This window comes from Cnephaeus nilssonii, assembly GCF_951640355.1.
Source record: "Cnephaeus nilssonii genome assembly, chromosome: 9".
Classification (NCBI taxonomy): Eukaryota; Metazoa; Chordata; class Mammalia; order Chiroptera; family Vespertilionidae; genus Cnephaeus; species Cnephaeus nilssonii.
Window position 1 is genome coordinate 70456564 of NC_137080.1, and position 24301 is coordinate 70480864.

General features: G+C 38.9%; 1 protein-coding gene across 1 annotated transcript in view; it reads left to right on the plus strand.

Moving 5' to 3' along the window:
- EYS (eyes shut homolog) overlaps positions 1-24301 on the plus strand; it is a gene marked incomplete at its 5' end in the record, with an annotated part of 1363978 nt that overhangs the window by 1265554 nt on the left and 74123 nt on the right. Inside the window, 1 exon segment of the mRNA XM_079781621.1 lies at positions 20885-21067. Within this exon segment, the coding sequence (XP_079637747.1) occupies positions 20885-21067 (183 nt within the window).

Here is a 24301-nt window from a genome sequence, read left to right on the forward strand (position 1 = left end):
CAATTCCCATCCTGCAAATCTAAGGACTTACAGTGCCTCTCTGCCAACATCTAAAAGCTTTTTTGGTTAGTCAACACTTGCCCTGTTGGAAGAGGAGACTATCAGAACACCTGTGCAAAACACAAAGGGCTGCAAATTGATGGGTATATTAAGTGAAGTCTAATTATAACTTGATTAAAAAATCCCCTTGGCAAAAGTCTATTTTCAGAAAATCAGCTTTTTTAACAACAAACTTAGAAATTATTATATCCCAAATGTGCGACTTGATACAATGGGAAAGAAGTGTTGCTCAAAGCATTCTTGAATGCAGAAGCCAAAGAACAACACCTCTTTTTCTTTTCATCCTTCATTCTCTAGAGGAGAGTAGGATGCTGCTTCTTAGTTGACTCTTAATTCCTTCAACACCTGCCTGCTGTTCATTAATGAACTGGACCATTTAAGCAAACTCAGATAGATATTGTTTTCTCAAATCCTCACATCACTTCATAGCTGATTAAATTCAATGTGGCCACGTTGAACTATTAGAGCTGTGTGACGGAAGGCCCTACTCTTGGCGAACAGAGACACATCTAGGTTCAAGATGGGAAACAACCAGTTGTGTGACCGCAAGCAAGTCACTTCACCTCCTGCACTTCACGTTCATCACCAGCTGCTGGAAGAGTTGGAGTAGATGATCCTCCTTTTCTTCAATTATTTTTTATTCCAATCAGACCCCTTAAATTGGCAATAGGAGAAATATGTTCCCATTAGTGATTCAAATGCAATTTTATTTTGTGTCTCTATTATTACAAGTCATTACAGTTCATTATGGAATGGCTACTAAGAGTAGGTATTGAATGCTTGCAATCTAGACATTGTTTTAAGTGCTTTATATAGGATATCTTATTTTATCCTCAAAAGACCACAAATGGCAGCTATTATTATTATCCCCATTTTATAGACGAGAACATTGAACATTTATAAAGGTAAAAACTAGTATGAGAAATGACTACTTAGCGGCAGAGCTGTAATCCAAATCATTAAAACCTGAATATAGAGCCTGTGCTTTTATTTTTTTAAATATATATATATATATATATTTTATTTTAGAGAGAAAGGGACAGGGAGAAAGAGCGCTAGAAACATCAATGAGAAAGAATCATTAATCCACTGCCTCCTGCACGCCCCCTACTGGGGATCAAGCCTGCAACCTTGGCATGTGCCCTGACCTGGAATCAAACCATGACCTCCTTCATAGGTCCATGCTCAACCACTGAGTTAAGCCATCCAGGCTGCTCTTAACTTTTATGGGGTACTCTGAATCCCATGAATTTGTCTCAATTACACAGATTCCGTTTTAGTGTATTTAAAGCAAAATCTAATCATGAAAGCGATTACTAATTTTTTTAATAGAAACAGAAATAACTGTCTTAAGAATAATAGCTCAAGTATGAAATTATCGGTCACTGACCAAATCTTATCTTCTCATTAAAATGTTATCTAAAGAAACCCAGACATTTGGGGAGATGTGTTAATTATCAGTTATGATTTGTCTCATTGGCACAGAAAGTTATTATATTTGACATCACTGTGCTTTAGTATTAGAAATCACCTGGAAAATTATGAGATAATAAATATGGTTTAATTATGTCACTTTAATTGTAAGAATACACATCCTATAACTTACTCATTTAACATGTACTAATTAAGAACTTATTATGTGCCAGACCTGTCCTAGATGATTAGTCAAGCACAGCAAAGAGAACACACATATCTTCTTTCCTCGGTGAGGCTTAATGTCTACAAAGGAGACAAACAAAAAATAAATAAATAAACAAATTCCAAATTGTGATCGGTGCTGTGGAGGAAATAAACAGATGACATGATGAGAAATAGCAGAGTAGGACTTACCCAGACAAATGGTCAGGGAGGGGCTCTCTGAGACGGCCAATTACATTAGAGTATAAAGGACAAGACAAAGGTGTCATGAGTGATGTCAGAGAAATTAGCTGAGGCAAAATCATTCAGGGCTTTCTAGGTCATGGTAATGAGTTTGGATTTTCTTCGATGTCCAATGATAAGCCATGAGTTTAAATATGGGAGTGATTTGGGTTTTAAAATATTACTCTGGTTTCTATATTAGAGAGGGAATAATAGGAAACTAATACAGTGATCCATATAAGAAAAGATGTCTTCTGAGCAGAGTGAGAAAGAATTGGCCAGATTCAAGTTTTATTTGGAAGTAGATTCTATCAGACTTACTGTTAGATTGTGTTAGGGGTATGGAGAAGGAGGAAACAAAAATGACTCCCAGATTTTTAGATCGAGCAAGTTAGATAATAGAATGCTTTACTGAAAAGTGAGAAGAATAAGCTTGGGGTGGAAACAGGAATTCAGTTTTGCTTCAAATGCCTGTAGAATGTGTAAGTGGAGAGGTCAAAGAGGCAGTTGGATATTTCATTTTGCCTTAAAATGAGAGGCTTAGCTTACAGATATGAAGTTGGGAGTTTTCAGCATATAGTTTTTAAACTCATGATATTATACGAAATCACTTACAAAGAAAATGGAGAGAAAGTTTACATTCTGAGAGCTACAACATTAATAATTTAGATAGAGAAGAGGAACAAAGCAGTGGAGACTGAGAAGATGTGTCTGAGAAGGAACAGAAAAACCTGGAGAGCAAGGTATCACACAAGCCGAGAGAGTTTATTTTCCAGGGGAAAGATCTTTACCAGAGCCGATCTCACCTTCAGCCCTCTAGTCTTCCTGTCTCACCTTGGGGCGGGGAGGCAGAGGCGGGGCGGGGGGGGGGGGGAGACTGGAGGTGAAAAGAAAGCTAAGAAGCATTTGTGAAAATCACAGCCCAGGAACATAGCCTCCTCCTAAAAAACTGAGATTTAACCATAAGGTTGTAGAAGACACTTCCACTCCACAGCTTCCCCACATGTACAGTCTCCAGCATAATAACGGAGATTTAGAGCTAAGACAGCTACAAGATGCACTCTCTCTGGGGAGAAGTACTTAGAGAAACTCAGTCAAAATGGAGAAGACACATATATAGACACTACAGAAATTTGAAGCTTCAGCATCTACAACTTCAACAAACACTACTAGTAAATAAAACTCAACTCCTAACCAGATCCACATAAAACTTTACACTGGAAGCCTTCTACCCTAATTGTTGTTACATGACCCATCATGTCCCACTTTCAACAAAAAAGTTAAAAGGTATGCTAAAGAACAATAAAGAAACACATAATCTGATATGGATATGGCACAGCTATTTGAATTATCATACAGAAATTTTTTTAATCAGTAAGACATCATTTCAAATCATACAGAGATTGAGGATATGATGAACCACTTCATCTCACTATACATGAAAAATTATATAAACTGCATAAAATCTTAGTAAAACACAATTAATTAAAACTGGCATAAGAAGAAACCACCACATTAATGATCCTGTTATTAAATTCCTCATTAAATATTTTCCCACTGAGAAAACTCAAAACTTATAAGCTTTCCCTGGTAAACTCTTCTGAACATTTAAGGAAGAAAAGCACCAGTCTTAGATAAGCTCTTCAAGTGAATAAACAAGAGGAAAAACATCCAAACTTTTCCTTGAGGTGAGCACAGTCTAGATATTGAACTTGATAAGAACAATAAATGGCAGGTCAATCATGAATATTGATGCCAAATCCTAAACAAAATGATAGCATCATTCAGCAACACATAACTTGGAAGTTGGTTACACATTAGATTTGTAAATTTTTCTATGGTATACTTCAATAGAAAGTTAAATACCAGAAAATTCGTTGTCTGAATTCTCAACCTTCACTTCATCTCTTGTCTTAATTAGAAGGTTAGAGTGCCATTTGGTTACATTGCAGTCACTTATGATTTTTATATATTTTCCCCATTTCTTGCTTCTTGTCCATAACACAGTCTGGACACGTATTTGCCACCTCATCCTCACAGAATGTTAACTAAAAGAGACATCAACAGAAATAACCTGCCTCATTTTAGATGAATGACTGAAGTTTTATTTTTGTAACAAGGGAGGAAAAATCAGTAACAAAATTCTCCACTCAGAAGAAAAAATCACCATCAGATTGCAAACTGGTGCCCTACCCAGTTTGGCTCAGTGGATAGAGCAACAGCCTGCGGACTGAAGGGTCCCAGGTTTGATTCTGGTCAAGGGCACATGCCCGGGTTGCAGGCTCGATCCCCAGTGGGGGTCGTGCAGGAGGCAGCCAATCAATGATTCTTTCTCATCATTGATGTTTCTATCTCTCTCTCCCTCTTCCTTCCTCTCTGAAATCAATAAAATTGTATTTTTTTAAAAAAAGATTGCAAACTGGTTTTAATTTAACCAAGATGCTTAAGGCTAGTCTATGTGTAGACAAGTAGAAAAACAAAGATACGACTGGTCACTATGGACGCTATAATAATTCCATAGAGTGTTCAAATGTGGTATTCTTTTTTATAAAATACTTTTTTATTTTGTGAGTTCAAATTATTGTCAGTATATTTGTTGACAGATATTGAATGAATGTTGCATGTGGTTGATGGGATGCCATAGTATCAGATGCTGTAGGGAATACAAAACAAATATAGTCCTTACCCTCAAATGTATTGTTTTGAAAGGTGGGGATGGGGTGAAGAGAAGAAAAAATTCTTCTCGTAAAAAAAGTCAGAGAATGATACAAGGCTGAATTATAGCAAAGAACTTGGTCTTATTCATCTTTTTGCCACTCAGAGTTATTATTGTTGTGATTTTCACATACTGTGCTAGTAGACTAATAAATGTGCCAAATAAATTACATTAAATTTGTGTGCTATGGCTGACTGAGGGATGTGTTATCATTCCTCAAGCAACAGGAATCCTAATGAATCCAATCCCTCTGTTACTATTTTGAAAATCTTCACTCTATGATAACTGCTCCTTAGTTTTTTTCCCATACAGTAATTATAGATATGATACTTTTACATAAGTAAATGGATTTGATTTTTTTTCTGCTTTTTAGAACAATGACTATTGCCATTGTTTAGCATAAATTTGTTTTTTAATACGTTTTTATTGATGTTAGAGAGAGAGGAAGGGAGAGGGAGAGAGAGAGATAGAAACATTGATGAGAGAGAAACACCAATTAGCTGCCTCCTGCAGGATCCCTACTAGAGATAGAGCCCAAAACCCCGGCATGTACCCTTACTGGGAATCAAACTAGTGACCTTTTGGTGCATAGATGACCCTCAATCCACTGACCCACACTAGCTGGACAACATTAATTTCTGATAGACCATGTGTATTTCATTATTGTTCACTTTTTTCTTTCTTGTTGCTACATTAAACAAATATCTGATATTTCATAAAAATCCTATGCTCCTAATAGTGGCCTATGTTTATTGTTGAAAAATTTATGTGACTCTATTATTCTTTTCTTTTTTTCATTTCATTCGAGGTTTTATTTTCTTTCCATCTTAGGTTCCCCCAAGAGCAACAAAATTTCTATTTCCCCAGAAAGTCAGTAGAGAAGATTTTCTGTCAGTGGAATTACTGGGTCAAATTATAAGCTCCTGCTTAAATTTTAAAGATTTTACCAAACTACCCTTCAGACAATTTGTGCTCCCACCAAAACCTTAGAGGGCCTTTCCTCAAAACTTTCTAATTATGTAGGATTAAAAAAAAAAATCTCACCATTGTTTTAATTTGCATTTCTCTATTTCTAAGTGTAGTTGAGCAATGTGTCTATTGGTCCTTTGTATTTCCCGGTAAATCTCCCATGTATATTTCATGTCCATTTATTTTTACTTGTGTTGCAATATGTGCTGGAGCTAATGATAACAATAACTTGAAATCAACTATGATAGGAATATTTACACTATAAAAATCAACTAAAGCTACAACTAAGAGCTTCCCTCACCAAACCCCACCCGCCTCCGGAGAGTTGTTAGATAAACATTTGCTAGCATAACACTGCTTACATTGCTTATTCTTGCCTTCTGTTTCTGAATGACTTTTTAGTAATTAGAAAAAAATGCATTTGATGGTCATGTGTGTTGTGATAAAAAGAATTTTCCTTCTTTTCCATTTGTCTTTTTTAAATAACACCTTTATTGCAATACAATTTCCTACCATAAAATGTACAATTCAGTGCAATCATCACCACCATATAATTTCAGAACATTTTCTTCATCCTGAGAAGAAACCTGTATCCTCAGATTTCACTCCCCAATACTCCCTTGCCCCAGCCTGGTAACCACTAATCTACTCTGTGTTTCTATGGATTTGCCTATTTTGCACTTTGTGGCTTTTTCTCACTTAGTATAATTCTTTAGAAGTTCATCCATGTTGTAGCATCTATCAGTACTTCATCCATAGTTAGTAGGATTCTAAAATGGTATAGCCAATTTGAAAAACAGTTTGGCAATTCCTCAAAATATTAAACAGAGTTACAAATGACCCAGTAAGTCTACTCCTAGTATATAACCAAGAGAAATGAAAACATTTGTTCCTACAAAAATCTGTATAGGAATATTCAGGGCAGCATTATTTATAATAGCCAAAAACAAATGGAAACAACCCAAATGTACATCAACAGAAGAATGGGTAACCAAAATATGGTATACCCATAAAATATAATTCATTTGTCTTTTGACTTAGTTTTTCCACCGTTTTGACATAAAGAAGCTTTCTAAATTTTAATTAATCAAATTTATCACTTTTTCTTTTTGCTTCCATTTATTATATCTAATTTAGAAAGATTATAAATACATTAGTCCATGCTTTTCATTTCTAAAGCTGTTATAGTTTCTTAAACAGCAAGAAAGCCCACAGCATGGGAGAACATATTTACCAATGTTATATCCAATAAGGGCCTAATCTCCAAAATTTATAGGGAACTCATACATCTTAACAAAAGGAAAATAATCCAATCAAAAAATGGGTAAAGGACTTAAATAGACACTTTTCAAAAGAGGACATACAGTAGGCCAAGAGACATATGAAAGCATGCTCAAAGTCTCTAATCATCTGAGAGATGCAAATCAAAATGACAATGAGATACCATCTCACACCTGTCAGAATGGCTATCTACAAATCAACAAACAACAAGTGCTGGTGAGGATGTGGAGAAAGGGGAACCCTCGTGCACTGCTGGTGAGAATGCGGCTGGTGCAGCCACTGTGGAAAACAGTATGGAATTTCCTCAAAAAACTGAAAATGGAACTCCCATTTGACCCAGTAATCCCACTTCTAGGAATATCCCAAGAAATCAGAAACACCAATCAGGAAGGACATATGCACCCCTATGTTCATAGCAGCACAATTTACAATAGCCAAGATTTGAAAACAATTTAATTTAATTTTTTATCCAGATGAAGTTTGTTTGGGGATATGGGTTAAGTTAATGAATCCTCTTTTATTCTAATGATTCATTTAGCTGTAATATTTACTGACTAATCCTCCTTTTTCTCACTAATTAAAAAAGACATTCATCATAAAAAGCTTCCAGGTATATTGTATCTTATTCTGAACTCTCTATCCACACCTGCATATATTTTAATTAAAATCGGATTGGATTGATAAAATAATTTAGTGGGAATTGACAAATATAGTATATTAAAACTTCCTATTCAAGAACATCACAGGTATTTCTCCTTACTAGATACTTAAGTCACTCAATGATTTTAAGGTTTTCTTTATTTAGAACTTGCCTCTTATCTATTGTACTTACGTTGCCCTGCATGACAATAGACACAGGAAGGAGGTTCATGCAGTTGTTCAATAAATACCGGTACGAACAGAGAGCCGCTAGGTGCTGGCCACTGTTCCAAGTGCTTGGGACACAGCAGAAAACAAAAGTGACAACATCCTGCCTGCACGAGCCTTTCAGTCCAGTGTGGGGTGAGACAGTCTAGTGCAGTGGTCGGCAAACTGCGGCTCGCGAGCCACATGCGGCTCTTTGGCCCCTTGAGTGTGGCTCTTCCACAAAATACCACGTGCGGGCGTGCACATACAATGCGATTGAAACTTCGTGGCCCATGCGCAGAAGTCGGTTTTCGGCTCTCAAAAGAAATTTCAATCGTTGTACTGTTGATATTTGGCTCTATTGACTAATGAGTTTGCCGACCACTGGTCTAGTGAATTGTTAGAAGGTAATGAGCGCTATGGGAAAACAAAACAAACATGCAGAGAAGAAAGAGAGAGAGCATAGCTGTGGGCTGGGGGAATCAGGGTGGTTTATAAGATTTAAAGTTTTATTTCTTTTATGGTGGGACAACACACTCAGATAGATGAAAGGAAGAACTTTTGGTTACTTACAACTCCAAGTGAAAGAAGTTTGCTACCAGGGACACACTTAAGGTTGCACCAGGGACAGGGAACCAGCAAGCCGAGCTGTAAAGCGCTGGCTGCTCATCTGTGACAAGAGGGGTGTGGGAGTTAGGTCTCCAGGGCTCCCTGTGGGTTGGCTAATTTGAATGGTTTCATGTGCTCCGGGGCATAGCAGCTGCCCCTGTTGTCTGGTACCTGGACCCATGCAATGAGGGCGTGTGTAGGCATCCGGAGCCCTACAGGGGGCGTGTCTGGGGGTATTGACTTGGCTGCTTAAGAAAGGAACTGACCATCCTGTAATCAGGACTTCAAAACTGGGTCAAGACAGCATTTTTTTAAATTGTATCACACAGAGAAAAGGTGCAATTACTAGTAAATGTGATGGGCCAGGCAGGCCTCGGTGAGAAGGGGTGGTTAGAGCAAACACTGAAGGTGGGAGAATTAGCCGGAAGGTGAGGAAGTGTTCTGGCAGAACTCAGGTAATTCTCCAGCTCAAAGGAAGTGTGACTGTGGCTGAGAAAAAAATAATTACACCTTTTCTCCACCTCCAACAGAAATTTAACAAATTCTTAATTATGAATGCCAGCAGCAAACCACAGTAGTATTGGCAGTACCCGTGACTCTGTCACCGAGAGAAATCAGATCCACTTGTGCACATTACAATTATTACACACCACCTTGCAATATTTTTGTGTTCTTCACAATTTGAAATTGCTCTACTTGTTATACCTACTGCTAGATCTCTTTATTTAAATGCATTACAAAAGAAGCATAATTTCACTTTATTACAAACTTGTTATATTTTATTAGCTATATTTCCAAAAGGTTGGTTTATTTTATACTCCTATGAATTTTAACTTAATTAATTAGAAACATTGCTCTGCAGAGGTCTCCACGGACTCCACTAGATGGCTAAATGGGCTCAGGAGGCAGGTGTACCCGCACTTACACAGGCACACGCACCCACACAAAAGTCTGCTCTGGGGTACTGCCTCACACATCTAATGTTAAAACCTCATGAAGGCCTAGACCTCAGGCCCGCCAAGGAAGGCTCACATCACCACAACAGAATCTCAGCAGCAGCAGGGCCAGCTGAAAATAAGACCCTGGAAGGAACAATTTAAGTTTGCTTCCCCTACATGGAAGAGGAGAGCGTTCAAGGAGGAACGTTACATCAGAAGTGGCTTTTGGGCCAGATCTGGAAGTAAGGGCTGTAGCCCCAGGGTTGCCTTCATTGTAATGTGTGCTAATCTTTTGCCCTTCTGCTCTGAGATCCCCGGCTCAAATATGCAAACTACATTTTCCCCTGCCAGGGGGAGGCCCTGTCAGGGGCCTGGAGGGAAGGAGGAAAAGAGAAGCCAGAGTATTTCTCGTGGCCTGTCTATCAGTAACTGTGTCTACCATTGGCTCCAGGTCCCAGACCCCCACCCCCCTGCCGTGGTCCCCTGATCTGATGAGTGGCCCTCCTCGTGGGCCCAGCTCCCTCCGGGTGATCTGGCTCTTGGGCTTTTACAACACCATGTCTTCCCTTTCAGCCTCAGCAGTTGGTGGGTGCCTTCAGCTGTTGCTAGTCTCTGGGTGGCCTCACTGTCCCCCGGTTCGTCTTTCCTGTTCCCCCTTTATAATTAGTTCCCTATATCACGTTCCTGCCTCTGAACCACCTCTTGTGGACTATGATGGGCAGCAAACCACAAGGAAAATTACACATACTTCCCTCTCCTTGCAGTTGTCACCTGCAGCCCGGTCGCTATGTAAAGCACTTGCGTTTAGTAAATGTTAAGGCTTAGTTCCTAACAGGACAGAATCACAACAGAGGATGAATGGCCACTATGCAGAGCTCTTGGACTTGGAACAAAGTGCAATTAAAAAAAGACTTCAAGAAAACTCCATTTTGGACAAAAGTGTAACTGTTTTATATTATATAGAGAGTATTGTTATATTAGAAGGAAGTTTATATTTTGTTTTGTTTTTGTTATTGAGGTATAATTGACATGGAACATTATATTAGTTTCAGGTATACAATATAGTGATTCCACATATTTACGTATTATGAAATGATTACCACAGTAATTTAGTTAACACCATACATAATTATAGCATTTTTCCTTGTGATGAGAACTTTTAAGATCTACCTTTTAGCAACTTTCAAATATGCAATATAATATTACTAACTATAGTCACCATGCTCTACATTACATCCCCATGACTAATTTTTATCTTCTCACCTTCTTCACACATTTTACCGAGCCCTCACCCCACCTCCTCTGGCAACCACAAATCTGTTCTCTGTATCTATGAAGTCTGTTTCTGTTTACTTTTGTTTTATATTCCACATATAAGTGAGATCACATGGTATTTGTCTTTCCCTGTCAGACTTATTTCACTTAGCATAATGCATTCGAAGCCCATCCACGTTGTTGTAAATGGCAATATCTCCTTTGTAATTGCTGAATGTATTCGTGTGTGTGTGTGTGTGTGTGTGTGTGTATTTGTATGTGTATGTATCACACTTCCTTTATCCATTCATCCATGGATACTTAAGTTGTTTCCATATCTTGGCTTTTGTAAATAATGATACAATGAACATGAGAGTGCATATTTCGAGTTAATATTTTTGGAAAAATACCCAGCAGTGGAATTTCTGGATCATATGGTAGTTCTATTTTTAATTTCTTGAAGAACCTCCATAATGTTTTCCATAGTGGCTGCACCAATTTACATTCCCACCAATAGTGTACAAGGGTTCCTTTTTCTCAACAACCTTACCAACACCTTTTATTTCTTGTCTTTGTGGTAATTCTAACAGGTGTCAGGTGATATCTCATTGTGGTTTTGGTTTGAATTTCCCTGATGATTAGTGATGCTGAGCATCTTTCCATGTACCTTTTAACCACCTATATCTTCTCTTTAGAGAAATGTCTATTCAGATCCCTTGACCATTTTTAAATAGATTATTTGCTTCTCCCTTTTTTTTCTATTGAAATGCATGAGTTCTTTCTGTATTTTGGATAATAACCCCTTATCAGATATATGATTTGCAAATATTTTTTTCCCATTTGGTCGTTTGCTTATTCATTTTGTTGATGACATCCTTTGCTGTGCAGAGCTTTTAGTCTGATAGAGTCCCACTTGTTTATTTTTGCTTTGGTTGCCTTTGCTTTTGGAATCAATTCCAAAAAATCATCCCCAACACCAATGTCAAGGAGCTCACGACCCAATTTTCTTCTAGGAGTCTTATGGTTTTAGTCTTATGTTCAGTCTTACATTTAATCCATTTTGAGTTGATTTTTTATGTGTGGCGTACAATAGTGGTCCAGTTTTATTCTTTTGCATATGGCTGTCCAGTTTTCCCACCATTTATTGAAGAAACTGTCCTTTCCCCATTGTATATCCTTGGCTCCTTTGTCATAGAAGGAAGTTTTGATTTAAACATACAAGTACGAGAAAATTGATGCATATTGACACTGGGCAACCAAATGTCTGTGAGAGACATTCATTGGGTATTATGTTTTGTTTTTGTTCTTGTTTTTGGCTACACAGCACCTTTCTATTTATGTGCACATTCATGACCTGGAATAGGCAAGTGAGATGCTTTCCCCAAGACGTAAATGCTAAGGAAATTATCCAAAGGCAGAGTGATATTTAGAAATTATGTGTAACTGAGATGGCCACATGGCTGTCCCCAGTTTTAGAGAACCAGCGCCTACATCCTAACAACACTGTTCACACAATGTGAACTTGGCTATGTTCAAACTGCCTAGATTCTTTTATTTCTGCCTATGTCCCCCACTGGTTCTCCCGTCTTCCCATTGAATCTATGAGGTAGTCTATCTACCTGCCCACAAATTCCTTTCCCACGTGAGATAGCCAGAGTTGATTTCTGTTGCCTAAAACTGAGAAAACTAATATAATAAATGAAGTTTTATTCCAGGTATTTCATGCTATAGCAAATAAAATATTTCATTTCATTATCTTTCCTGATTGTTGTTTTCATACTGTATCTCTAACTCTTAATCTTCTAGTCATTTTTCATGGTTTTGTTTACATCATCATTTGAAGCTGGCATCTGCTCACCATTAGTACATGAAGTCTTGGGACTATTATGTATAACAAGATCTGTTCCATTCAAAAATAATACTCTAGTATGATTTTAAAGCTCCCAAATTCTTTCTTTTCTCCCTCTCACAAAGTACATGTGGTTTTTTGATAAATCATCTTTATTATTTTGGGTCCTTTTTCATATTTTTGCTATTTCTAAACTGTTTCTACACCATACCAAAACAAAAAATGAAAATTACAGTTACTTATCCAGAGTATATATGTACACGTGTGTGTGTGTGTTCCCAAATATTCAAACACTTAGAAATTCTTAAAGACATACTGATCTTTTTAACCATATTATTTTAGAAATACTATTTTTCACTCATATTCTCCACTTAATTGGAAAATAAATAATTGAGTTCTTACTAAAACCTATTTGTTGGTAAATTCACTGGTATATATTGAGTACCAATTAAGTTTTTGGCACTGTAAGGCAATTAATAAGTTTACATTTCTTCTAAGCATGAAAGAGAGAATATGAAAGAAAGAATGTGAATCCTACCAATTTTCACAAATCTATGACCCAGGACTTGGGGGGGGGGGGCGGGGTGTGTGAAGGGAATAGAATAAAATTTATGAAACTAATTTATGAGGGGTACTAACTTTAATAATATAAAACATCTGCCCATATTTGACATTATTTTAATCATCCAATGTCAATGATATTCCAGCCATCATTATAAAGAACACAGCTTGCCCTAAAAGGTTTGGCTCAGGGGATAGAGCATCGGCCCATGGACTGAAGGGTCCCAGGTTTGATTCTGGTCAAGAGCATGTACCTTGTTGCAGGCTCAATCCCCAGTAAGGGCCATGCAGGAGGCAGCTGATCGATGTTTCTCTCTCATCAATGTAACTCTCTATCCCTCTCCCTTCCTCTCTGTAAAATCAATAAAATATATTTTTTAAAAAGAAAGAAAGAAAGGGAAAAAAGAACACAGGTTTTGGAATCAAATAAAACTGGATTGAAATCCTGACTCTTTCAGTTTTTAGCTCTGTAACTCAATCTCTCTGAGCCTTAGTTTCTTCATCTATAAAACAGGAATATAAGAATAAGAATGTCTCATTGAAGTTTCTATAAGAAATAAAGTAATTCAGGTACTGTACCTAGCAACTGAAACATAGTAGGTATTGCAATTGCTATTGTTTTTATTACTTTGGAGTATATAAATACATAGAGTATTTATACATTTACAAATCCATGGTTTACAAAATAATAGATTAAAAGACTAAAAGATATTTCCACAGCACTTGAATGATAACCCGCTCCAACCTTGATATTTCTTAAATTCTTAACTAGAAATCCACCATCAACAAGAAGCTCATAAGTTAGGACTGAGAAAAGTGTTCCAAACACATCAGTTCTAGAGTATTCCATGTGTGAAATATCTGGGGATTTTTATCACGATAAACTACAAAGCATATTTAATCTGGTATAAACTGCACAGTTTATGTAATGTGAATTATAAATACATGGTACAGGCTACCATTCCTAACGTTTATGCCATAAACTGTAATGCAGATGTTACAATGTGACTCATATGTACACTTCATGGTACTGTAAAAATCCTGCCAGTATCTGGTTTAGATTTAAAGCAGTACTTTGAGGAGCCAGAAGATGGCACTAATTTCTAAGAATTATGCATCTAAAAAGAAGGTGCTACTTTGAATTCTGATCATTTCCCATTTCCTTGGCGAATGAGAATAATGATGCTCTACATTTTCATATTTTAATGTAAAATTCTGCTTCATCTCTGACAGATGAAGAAGTGAGAACGGTGGGAATTATCTATCTACATAGACGGTTTGAATGATTTAGTATCAGCAGGAATTGGCAATCAACCGGTGATATTTATTTCATGTTTTTACCTGTGGCTGAAATAAATATTGTATACCCATTTGAATAGAGAACTTGATTGTGTTGAGTATCATCCTGGTTCAGAAGTGATAGGTAAGTGTGTGTTTTCTGTACAAGCCACAGTCACCTATTACTCTTAGTAACATCTCAGAAGAGACTCATTTCTGTTTCTTTAAATGAACATCATGTGTGTAGGTTACCACTGTTTTATTTGTGAAGGATCACGCTGAATAGTGTGGAAACATACCCCACGAGGAGCTTGTTCAGCAGCAGAGATAGAAACAATGATTGTGTACATGGTCTTTATAACCCAACTGCGTTTGTGCAGGCTATGGAGCTAAATCTATTGCTATCTTACCAAGAAGTTATGAACTAAGAGAGAGGAACGTTGTTTATACTCAAATCCACAAAGAAAGCTAGAGAGGCAAGCAGTGGTCTTGCGTTTTTTGCGGATTTATCCATCTGCCTAAGAGCAAAGGCATTTTCCCGATGAAGTAAAATGTATATTTTGAGGTACTATGTGCTGCTGAACACCATGCTTGCAAAACTGGCATACCAGAGTCTTCCAAATCAGCAGTTTCCAGGGGGAAAATCCATCCACCATCTGCTTGCTTCATTAAAATACATGACAGAGGAGGAAGAACGGACATGCACTTTCACTGGCTCAGCACTCCCTGGTGTCCACTCTGTGGAGGTTACACACAACAACTATATAGAAAACGGAATCCAAGTGAAAATCAACCACAGTTCTCATCTTTTGTGTTGGTATAAAAATAGAGCAATGGGCTTTATTTTTAAAAAAATAGATTTATATAAGACTATGTATCCTAAAAACACTGTGTATTTTCAAGAATTCCTCAATGAACTTAGGAACTTTTTAAAAGTCCATATTGTAAAATGTTAAACAAGATTGTAAGGAATCATACAGATGTTTTGTCATGTAAAAGCCAAAAGTTTTTGTCAAAAACTATTAATTTCCCTAAGAAACATACTTAGTGCTTTTAGCTTACAAGTTGCAAAGCCATTATTACCAAATATTGAAGAGGAAACAATGTTTATAAGCTAAAACTGATGAAATTTTAGTTGTATTTATATAACTTAATTATGAAGAACAACTGATTTGTCAATTTGGGGGTCTCCATCTTGATTTTCAGTATCAGCATGTTATATATTATCTGAATTTTTGCCCACACAAGAAGATTTAAGATTCTACTATCTTTGCAAAAATCCAGAAATATATTATTATTTAGAAGCAAATGACTAGAAAATGCAAAAAAAAAATCAGACAAGCAATGATTGTTATTGGAAATGGTATAGAAATTCTATTTCCCAACTTCATTCAGTAGCTTCAATTTTTCCCTTAGTCATATATGTACCAAATAGTTAAGATACCAGAAAAAAGAATAACAGCTGAAAAATAACAACTCTATTTGTCACTATCTTTCAACACTATCTTTCAAAGCCCTTTATATTTATCCATTCAACCACTTGAGGGATATACTATATTCCATACCCACTTGAGCTAAGCACTGTTGTTTGTTCTGGTTCATGAATGCAAGCTCTCTGCCCTGATGGAACCTGCAATCTAATTAGGGAGAGAGAAACTATAGATAACGTATAATGTAATTAGGCTGCAGTAAGCAAAGCAGATTAAGTGATGGGGGTAAAAGGAGATGAATCCCTCAATAAGGTGGTCAGGGAAGACCCCTGTGAAGAGGGGACACTTGGGCAGACTCTTGAAGGAAATAAGGGAGCAGGTCATATCTCATCTTTGGGGGAGAATAAATGTCAGGCATTTGAAACTTAAGGAGCAGAAGCCCTAAACTGGCAGTCTGTTTGATTTGTTTGAGAAACACAAAGAAGTTAACATGTTTGGAACAGAATGAGCAAGAAGAAATGGGTATAAAATAACCTTGGAGACTAGGGTCTTTAGGCTATATTAAGGGTTTGTGTGTGTTTTTTTAATTATTTCCAAATTGAAGGGAAGCCACTGGAGAACTTTGAACATGCAATTCATATTTAAAAGCCTATATCCCTGGAATATGGAAAGGAGACTGTAAGGTACAAAGGTGGCAAAGGAGACCAGTGAAGAAGCAAATATAATTAGTCCAAGCTGGAGAGAATACTACACTGAACTTTGGTGGCATTAATGGAGGTGGTGAGAAGTTAGTGGAATTTAGGATATATGTTGAAGATGAGATTAATAGGATTTTCCAGTCAACTAGTTGAGACAGAAAAACAATTTAAGGATGATGACTGATTTTTGTTCTGAACAAAGACAGGGGAGACTAGAGAAAAGGGAAGGGATTGGGTTTGGAAGAAGGCTATAAATATATGAGAATAAAGAATTCGGTCTTGTATATGCTCAGTTGCAGACTCCTCTTGGACATACAAATATATTCAAGTATCTAATAGGTAGTTAGGTGTATGAATCTGGAGCTCTGGAGGTCTGGAAGGAAGTCAAGGTTAAAGGCTTCTACTCAGGATCTTCCTCCTATAGATAGTTTGTATGATGAAGCAGAGAGTGATGGTAGATGGAGACAAGTGGAAGAAAAGGAGAATGTGGAAGAGCTGTTTAAAATAGGAAGACTAAGATCAACCAAAGGTCTTGTGTGCATGCATATGAGCCTAACCAATGGTTAAGTTCAACAGGGGGTTGGGGCATCCATGGGGAGGGGTGTGGGATGGGAATGGGGGGATGAGGACAAATATGTGACACCTTAATCAATAAAGAAATTAAAAAAATAAAAATAAAATAGGAAGACTACTAGGAGAGTGCAGTACTGCGGAAACCAAGTGAAGAAAGAGTTTCAAGAGAAAGAGATAGCCCAGCCAGTGTAGTTCAGCAAATGAGCATTGAGCCAGGAACCAAGAGGCCACCAGTTCAATTCCAGTCGTGGCACATGCCAAGGCTGTGGGCTTGATCCCTTGTGGGGGGCATGTAGGAGGCAGCGGATCGATGATGTTTCTCTCTCATTGATGTTTCTATCTCTATCCCTCTCTCTTCCTCTCTCTCTAAAAAAAAATCAATGAAACATATTTGTTTTTGAAAAAGAGATAATCAACCCTGTCCATTGCTTCTGAGACATTGAAGAAGATGAAAACAGAACTGACATTGAATTTAGAAAGATGATGGTCATGGGTGAGTTTGACATAAGAAGTCTCAACGGAAAGGTAGATACTGAAATGGATATCAAGGGTGGAAGGGTGGCAACAAATTGAAAGTCACAGCAGATACTCTTTAGAATAAGAGTTACTGCAATGGAGGGATAAGGACACATATGTAATACCTTAATCAATAAAGAAAAAAAAGAGTTACTGTAAGGATGAATAGAGAAATAGGGAGTAGCTGATTAGAGAGGAATGTGGAGGTGAGGAAAGCAGTTTAGCCCCTTGAAGTAAGTCAGAATTAAGGATTTAGAGAAAAAACTTGCCTGCCAGATGACACATGGTTTTCTGAACAGGGGCTATTCAGTAGAAATAGAATGTGAGCTGACTGTAATTTTGTTTTCTAGTAGCCACAGTTTTTTCAAATATATTTTATTGATTTTAGGGAGAGGAAGAGAGAAGGAGAGATGGAAACATCAATGATGGAGAGAATCATTGATCGGCTGCTTCCTGTACACCTCCCACTGGGATTCGAGCCCAAAACCCAGGCACATGCCCTGACCCAGAATGGAACTGTGACCACCTCCTGGTTCATGGGCTGACGCTGAACCACTGAGCCACACCGGCTGGGCAGTAGCCACATTTTTAAGGTAAAAAGAAGCAAATGAACTTTATTTTAATAATATATTTTATTTAAGTCAATATTTAATGCATATGAAATATTATTAATAAGATGGTTCACATTCTTTTCTCTGTACTAAATCCATCTAGGTCAGGCCTCACCACCGTTCAAGTGCTCCATGGCCACGTGGGGCAGGTTGAAATGTTATCGAACAGCATAGCTGTAGACTAAGGAATGCCAGGCGAGTGACAGATCCACTCCTGTGGGCATTGTTATCCTCCGGTTTTGACGAGTATAAAATTGTGTCATAAACTTAAGTCAGATAACACTGTTTATTCACATAAACATCACACCATTACCTTTTTTTTAACAAGTTACCCATCAATTATCTTACATTTACAGTTCAGTATAACCTTAACTCATGGTCCTATTTCTTGATATCATCAAAGTCCTCTTTTTCATGTTGACCAGAGCTGCGTCCTCCAGCTCTCTCTTCTGATCTGAGCTTCACATTTCATCACCCACGTGATCGATCTAAAAGGCCACGTTGGTCACTGCCCACCAACCCAGAGGTGGAGGAGAAGATATAAAGCCCTTCGTGATCAGACTCCCGTCTGGCGATCTCGTTTCATTTGCTTGCTCTCTTCCTTTTTTACACTTTGCAGTTTGCAAACTCCATGAGTTTCCTGGGTAAACGACATGCTGTTCTGGCCTCCCCGCCTTGGAACGTGCTGTTCTTTGCATCTGAAATGATTTTCCCTTTCATCTGTCGGGGGAATTGCTGCTCGGCAGCCAAGCCTCAATTTTCAGCCCGGTTCTGTTGAATAAATTGGCCACACACTAGTTCCTTGAGGGTAGGGATCCAGGAACTAGTTATCGAGTTATCTGTGCTCTGTTGCCTTTGTGTCACCAGCATCTAGCACAGGGTCTGACGGTGAAATACAAGTGATAGATTTGTTGGCATAACCTAAACGTACGATACCTTTCGACTCCGTTGTAAATTACGAACAGGAAGAAATGTTTTAAGTCATTCCTCTATTTTATTATTACATTTCATTGAACTCTATTTTCACTGTTTTGATTGCCAATGGTAAAACACTGTCAGTGTTTTTACTTTATTTCGCTTGCAACACATTTCACTTCCCTGAACTACTGAGAGTGGAAGGCCTGATGGGAAGAGTCTCATTATTTCTGGAACACAAGCCACTAGATAAAAAAATAAATGGGAAAGGCGATAGGTCTCCAAATCCCACATTAGATTTTGGTGAGTTTTCAGGAAAAAAAAAAATTAGGCCACACTTCCCAAAGAATAAAATGATCAGATTTTAATTAGATATTAAATATTAAAATGAAGTATTCAACTTATTCCACACAATTACCCGATTTGGATAGTTATGTGAAACAAACAAAAATAAAAGCCTCTGATAACTCGCATCATCTTTCCCAGGATAGCACAATCATTTGCTATATAAACAGTTATAACCAGACATAACAAGCTCTTTCATTTTAAGTGTTGGATACCAGAACGAGGCTATTTCTTAAGGCTTGTAAAAATTCTAGTTTTATAGCTTCCCAGGAGAGCCAGACATCTCTTGAGAAGAAGTGAGCAATAAAAGGTAATCAAAACAATCTCTTCTTTCCTCTGGCAAACTCTGGAACCAATATAAATAGATCCGTAGGAACATCCTTTAACCTGGGAACACCATTCGTAACAGACGGGGGTGGGAGTCACAATCTCCCTTCCTGTTTCCTGCGGTCCTCTAGGCCTGGGGAAATAAAAGCCAGCTGGGACTATTGATGAAGGCAACAGCAATGAAGGAGAAAATTTGGGTACAAGATTAGATAGAATTAGGACGAAAAGAGCGGCTGGCTGGTTGATAGCACCCCTCAATTCAATTCTATTTTGTCCACACTGGCCCCTGAACTTCTGAGGTTTCTTTGTGTTTTTTGTTTATTTGTTTGTTTTGTTAATCCTCACCCTATCATATTTTTTCCATTGATTTTTAGAGAGAGTGTAGGAAGGGTAGGAGGGAAAGAGAGAGAGGGAAACATTGATGAGAGAGAGACCCATTAATTGGTTACCTCTCGCACATGCCTGGATCAGGGCTAGGGATTGAACCTGCAACCCAGGTACATGCCATTGACCAGGAATCGACCCGTGACCTTTGGGTGTGGGGGGGCAGATGCTCTAACCACTGAACACACCAGCCAGTGCTGAACTTCTGTTTCTTACCACTTCCTGTTTCTATGAAGGCTTTTTATTGTTCCAGGCCTATTGAAACCCATGCTTTCATGATCTAACAAGCATCTCAGCACAGTAGGGATGAACATTTCTTTTAGACAATGATTTTTCACTTCACAGAAAGTTCTCATCATTCACAATATGGTCACAGAAACTGATCACATTCCCTTTTGATTTTTTGGCTTTCCTACCCCTGACCTAGGGCTTCCACTCTATAAAGGGGCAGGATTAGAAACACAGTGTGTTCCAAGCTGAGAATTCCTCTCTTAGTCAAAGTCAGTGTTTGGATGCCAAATCTTGTTTACAAAGCACCTGGGTAAACACTTTGTCTGCCAGTGATCTTTTCTATTTCTAAAATTAATCTTCAAAATATAAGGCTTTGCTCTTTTAAGCAAATTCTCCATTATGGAGAAAGGGTTTGGGAGCGAAAGTATATACACAGGATCCCAAAACACTGCACTTCCTTGGTTCTGGTTCTGAAATCCCCTGTTGAGTCACGTAGTGGCTCAATGCTGAGGGCACTCGAGTGTAATTAATGTGACAGTAAACAGACCGTCTGGCCAGCTGCATCAGCAAACCCTCCTTTCACAAGTACGCGTACAGGTTTATTTTAACACTTGGGTTTGGGTTTTTCCACAGCTATTAATATCACTCAGCCCAGGTTCAGTGGCATGGATGCCTTCGGATACACTTCATTCCTGGCTTATCCACGGATCCCAGACATCAGCTTCGATTACGAATTCCACTTGAAGTTTCAGCTAGCAAACAACCACTCGGCACTGCAAAATAACGTCATCTTCTTCACCGGACAGAAGGGCCATGGTAAGATTAATTGAACCCTCCAGGACTCGCTTAGCTCCTTTAAGAAAACTTTGGAGATTCTTCATGGACACTCTAATTGGCTGTGGATAAAGGAGACATTTGCTTAGATGCGCCTCCTCCTGTTTTCTGCTTCCAGCTTGTTCCTTGCAGCCCCAGGTGTTCAGCAGTTCCCTGACCTTCTCTGTAACCTTGCTCACACCAGGGCTACCTGTGATAATCAAGGGCAAAATTCCCGCAGGCAAACAGGAGGGTGGGGAAGGTGACCCAGTCACGTGAGAAGTGAGCTTACTGACTAGTCCTTCCCTCTGACTGTGTCACATATAAGGAGAGAAGGGAACGTCTCCATAGGAACAGCATTTGACCGTGTGTTGGGAAATGAGAATTGTTGCCATCAAAGAAAGCTATTTCAAATTACAGGACTGGCGTGCCTCCATGGTCGAGGGCCGACCTTTGGACCAAGAGGTCACGGTTCAATTCCCGGTCAGGGCACATGCCCAGGTTGCGGGCTTGATCCCCAGGGTGGGGCGTGCGCCAGGCAGCTGATCAGTGATTCTCTCTCATCACTGATGCTTCTATCTCTCTCTCCCTCTCTCTTCCTCTCTGAAATCAATAAAAATATTTTTTTTTAAATGAAGGAAGTTTTCGGCCTGTACCAAAGGACACCAGTGCCCTAGAATTGGTGGGAAATCACCTCATACGTTAAATTTGTCTGTCTTAAGTAGAAAGCAGTTATGCACCTGTGAGGGTCAAGGAAAAGCACATACGTTTTACTCCCAAGTAAACAACTAACTAGTTAGGCAATTAATCACTCACCGTCTCTGAGCTCAGCGTCCTCATCTGTGAAATGAACACAGGACACTGCCAGCCACGGGCAGTTCTGTGGTGCTGGGGCAATAGCATTCTGCTCTTCCCAGCTCCCTCAGCGGCTCTCCTCTTACTGCACATTGGTTTCCATAGTAACACCCAGGAAAGGAGCCTGCCCCTGGGGTAGTATAATGGCCGGACCCCACCTCCTCCACTGGAAGGTGGCACTTGATCATGGGAGGTGCTATTCATTCTGCCTCCAAAATCTGTTCTGGTCTCTTCCCCACCTCTGTGGCCAAAACCTCGTGACCTCTTCCTAACTGGTCTTCCTATGTGTCCTTTCCTGCCTGCACTCCATTCTCCAAGTTGCAGCAAGAATTACCTTGTTAAAAGGCCTCTCATCATAGGTGAGCCCGGCTCAAAACCCGCCTGACTTTCCATTGTGCTCAGAATGAAATCCAAACCTTCTTACCATGTTCTCAAAGGGCCTCACCTCAACTCTAACTCCACCAGGCCTCTCCCCCCACCTCCGGGCCCCTCCCCACAGATCTTTCCCAGTGCCTTAGTCTCCCGGGGCTTTTTCCTGCCTCGGGGACTTAGCGCATGCTCCTCCCTCTGCCTGGACAGGGAATGGCCATCGGAGTGGTCACGAGAGCAGGCTCTGAGGCCTGGCAGTGTAGACTTAAATCCAGTTTCCACCACTTACCAATTAGGTGTTGTCACTTAATGTCTCTGTGCCCCGGTTTCCTCACCTGTCACATGGGCATAATAATGGTACACTCCCCGGTAGAGTTGTGAGGATTAACATAGCACATGCAAAGCACTTAAAATAGCCTTGAATGCAATAAACACAGTAGGTTGTATTTTCTTCAGGAGGCCTTCACAGCCACCTTCACGAAAGTAGGTCTGATCCCACCCCACCCAAGTTATTCTCTACCTCACCTTCCTATTTATTTCCTGCAAGCCCTTACCTCGATGTATAATTCCTTTATCCGTTTTAGGTAGTTGTTTCTTGTCTGTCACTACCAGAGAGTGGGAGTTCCGTGTGGACACAGACCAAGTTGTCCCCATTTGACTCTGTATGCCCACACTTAGCGCACTGCCTGACACACAATCAGTACTGAATGAATGAATACGAGAACCACAATAAGTACAGATAATTGTAAAAAAAAAATAAAAAATTTCATAGGACAGATAATGGTGTGATATGTAAATAGGCAACACGGTTGTACAAAGGTACGTACTTAAGAAGTAGCCTTATTAGGGGCTCCAGGTCAGATGCCATCCTCTCCATTAGGATGTCCCTGGAGGCTACCCTGCCCCACCTCCTTTGGTCAATGCCCCCTTCCTCTGAGCACTGATAGCCTGCCCCGCACTTAGGGCTTGGACCCTCTGTGCCAGGCCGTGGCTGGCTGGATAGTTCTCCTCTTTTATAGGAATGGTGTCCCAGTTATCACTATATCAATCACAAAGCTTCCCCCGGTGGTTTTAGTAACTAATCTGTTGAATGGCTGCCAGAAGTCACTGTGGGAAGAGGGGAGAAAGAAGGAATTCCTACCCCTCACTCTTTAATCCTCACACACTTCAGCATGTTTGTCAATTATATCCTTTTCATTACCAAAAAAATGTAGCAAATAAAAAATTCAAAGGAGCATTACGCACCCTGGGCCCTTCTTATTTTAAAATGTATCTTCTAAATCCTGAACGATTCCCAGAGGGAGAACCCAAGCAAAGCATCAACACTTGGTCCATGAAAACACTGCACCAAATAACTCTTCAGTACGCTTCTACTAAACACTTGCAAAATTCTCAAAAAAAATAAAATAAAAAATAGCTAATGTTTTGGCCACAGTTTTTCTAAATTGTGGAATTTCACATATAACGTTTTCTGGGTTTCTCTACTCATCTTATTTGTATGGATAGATAGGAATGCTAATTCTGCACTAGGCATTTGTAGGTTGGCAGCATGGCTACGTAAAGGCTAGATGAACAGGATCAATCGTGGAGCTCTAGTTTCTAATCAGTGAAAAGAAATCTGAAACATGCAATTCCACATTATACCACCTGAGGGAGCAAGAACACCAGCTAAAAAAAAATGCAAGTGGCACTAAACTGATTTTTAAGGCACTGCTTCTCCAAGTAGGACCACTTCATGTCTGTATCAGAGTCACATGAGGGTGTTTGTTAAAAGGCTAATTCCCAGGCCCTCTTGAATTAAATAATAGAATGTTATTAAGCACCTTTGGTACTTTTTACACAACTAATATTTGAGAGCACCCTCTCAAAACCTTTAGGGACTATCTAAATTACACCATGTGTGGGGATGGACTAAGATATGTAGTCATTGCCCATAATGTAATATGTAGGAATGATTTGTCCACTTGTGTATCACAAAGTTATTCATTCAAGAGATACATATTTCTCTAAAAT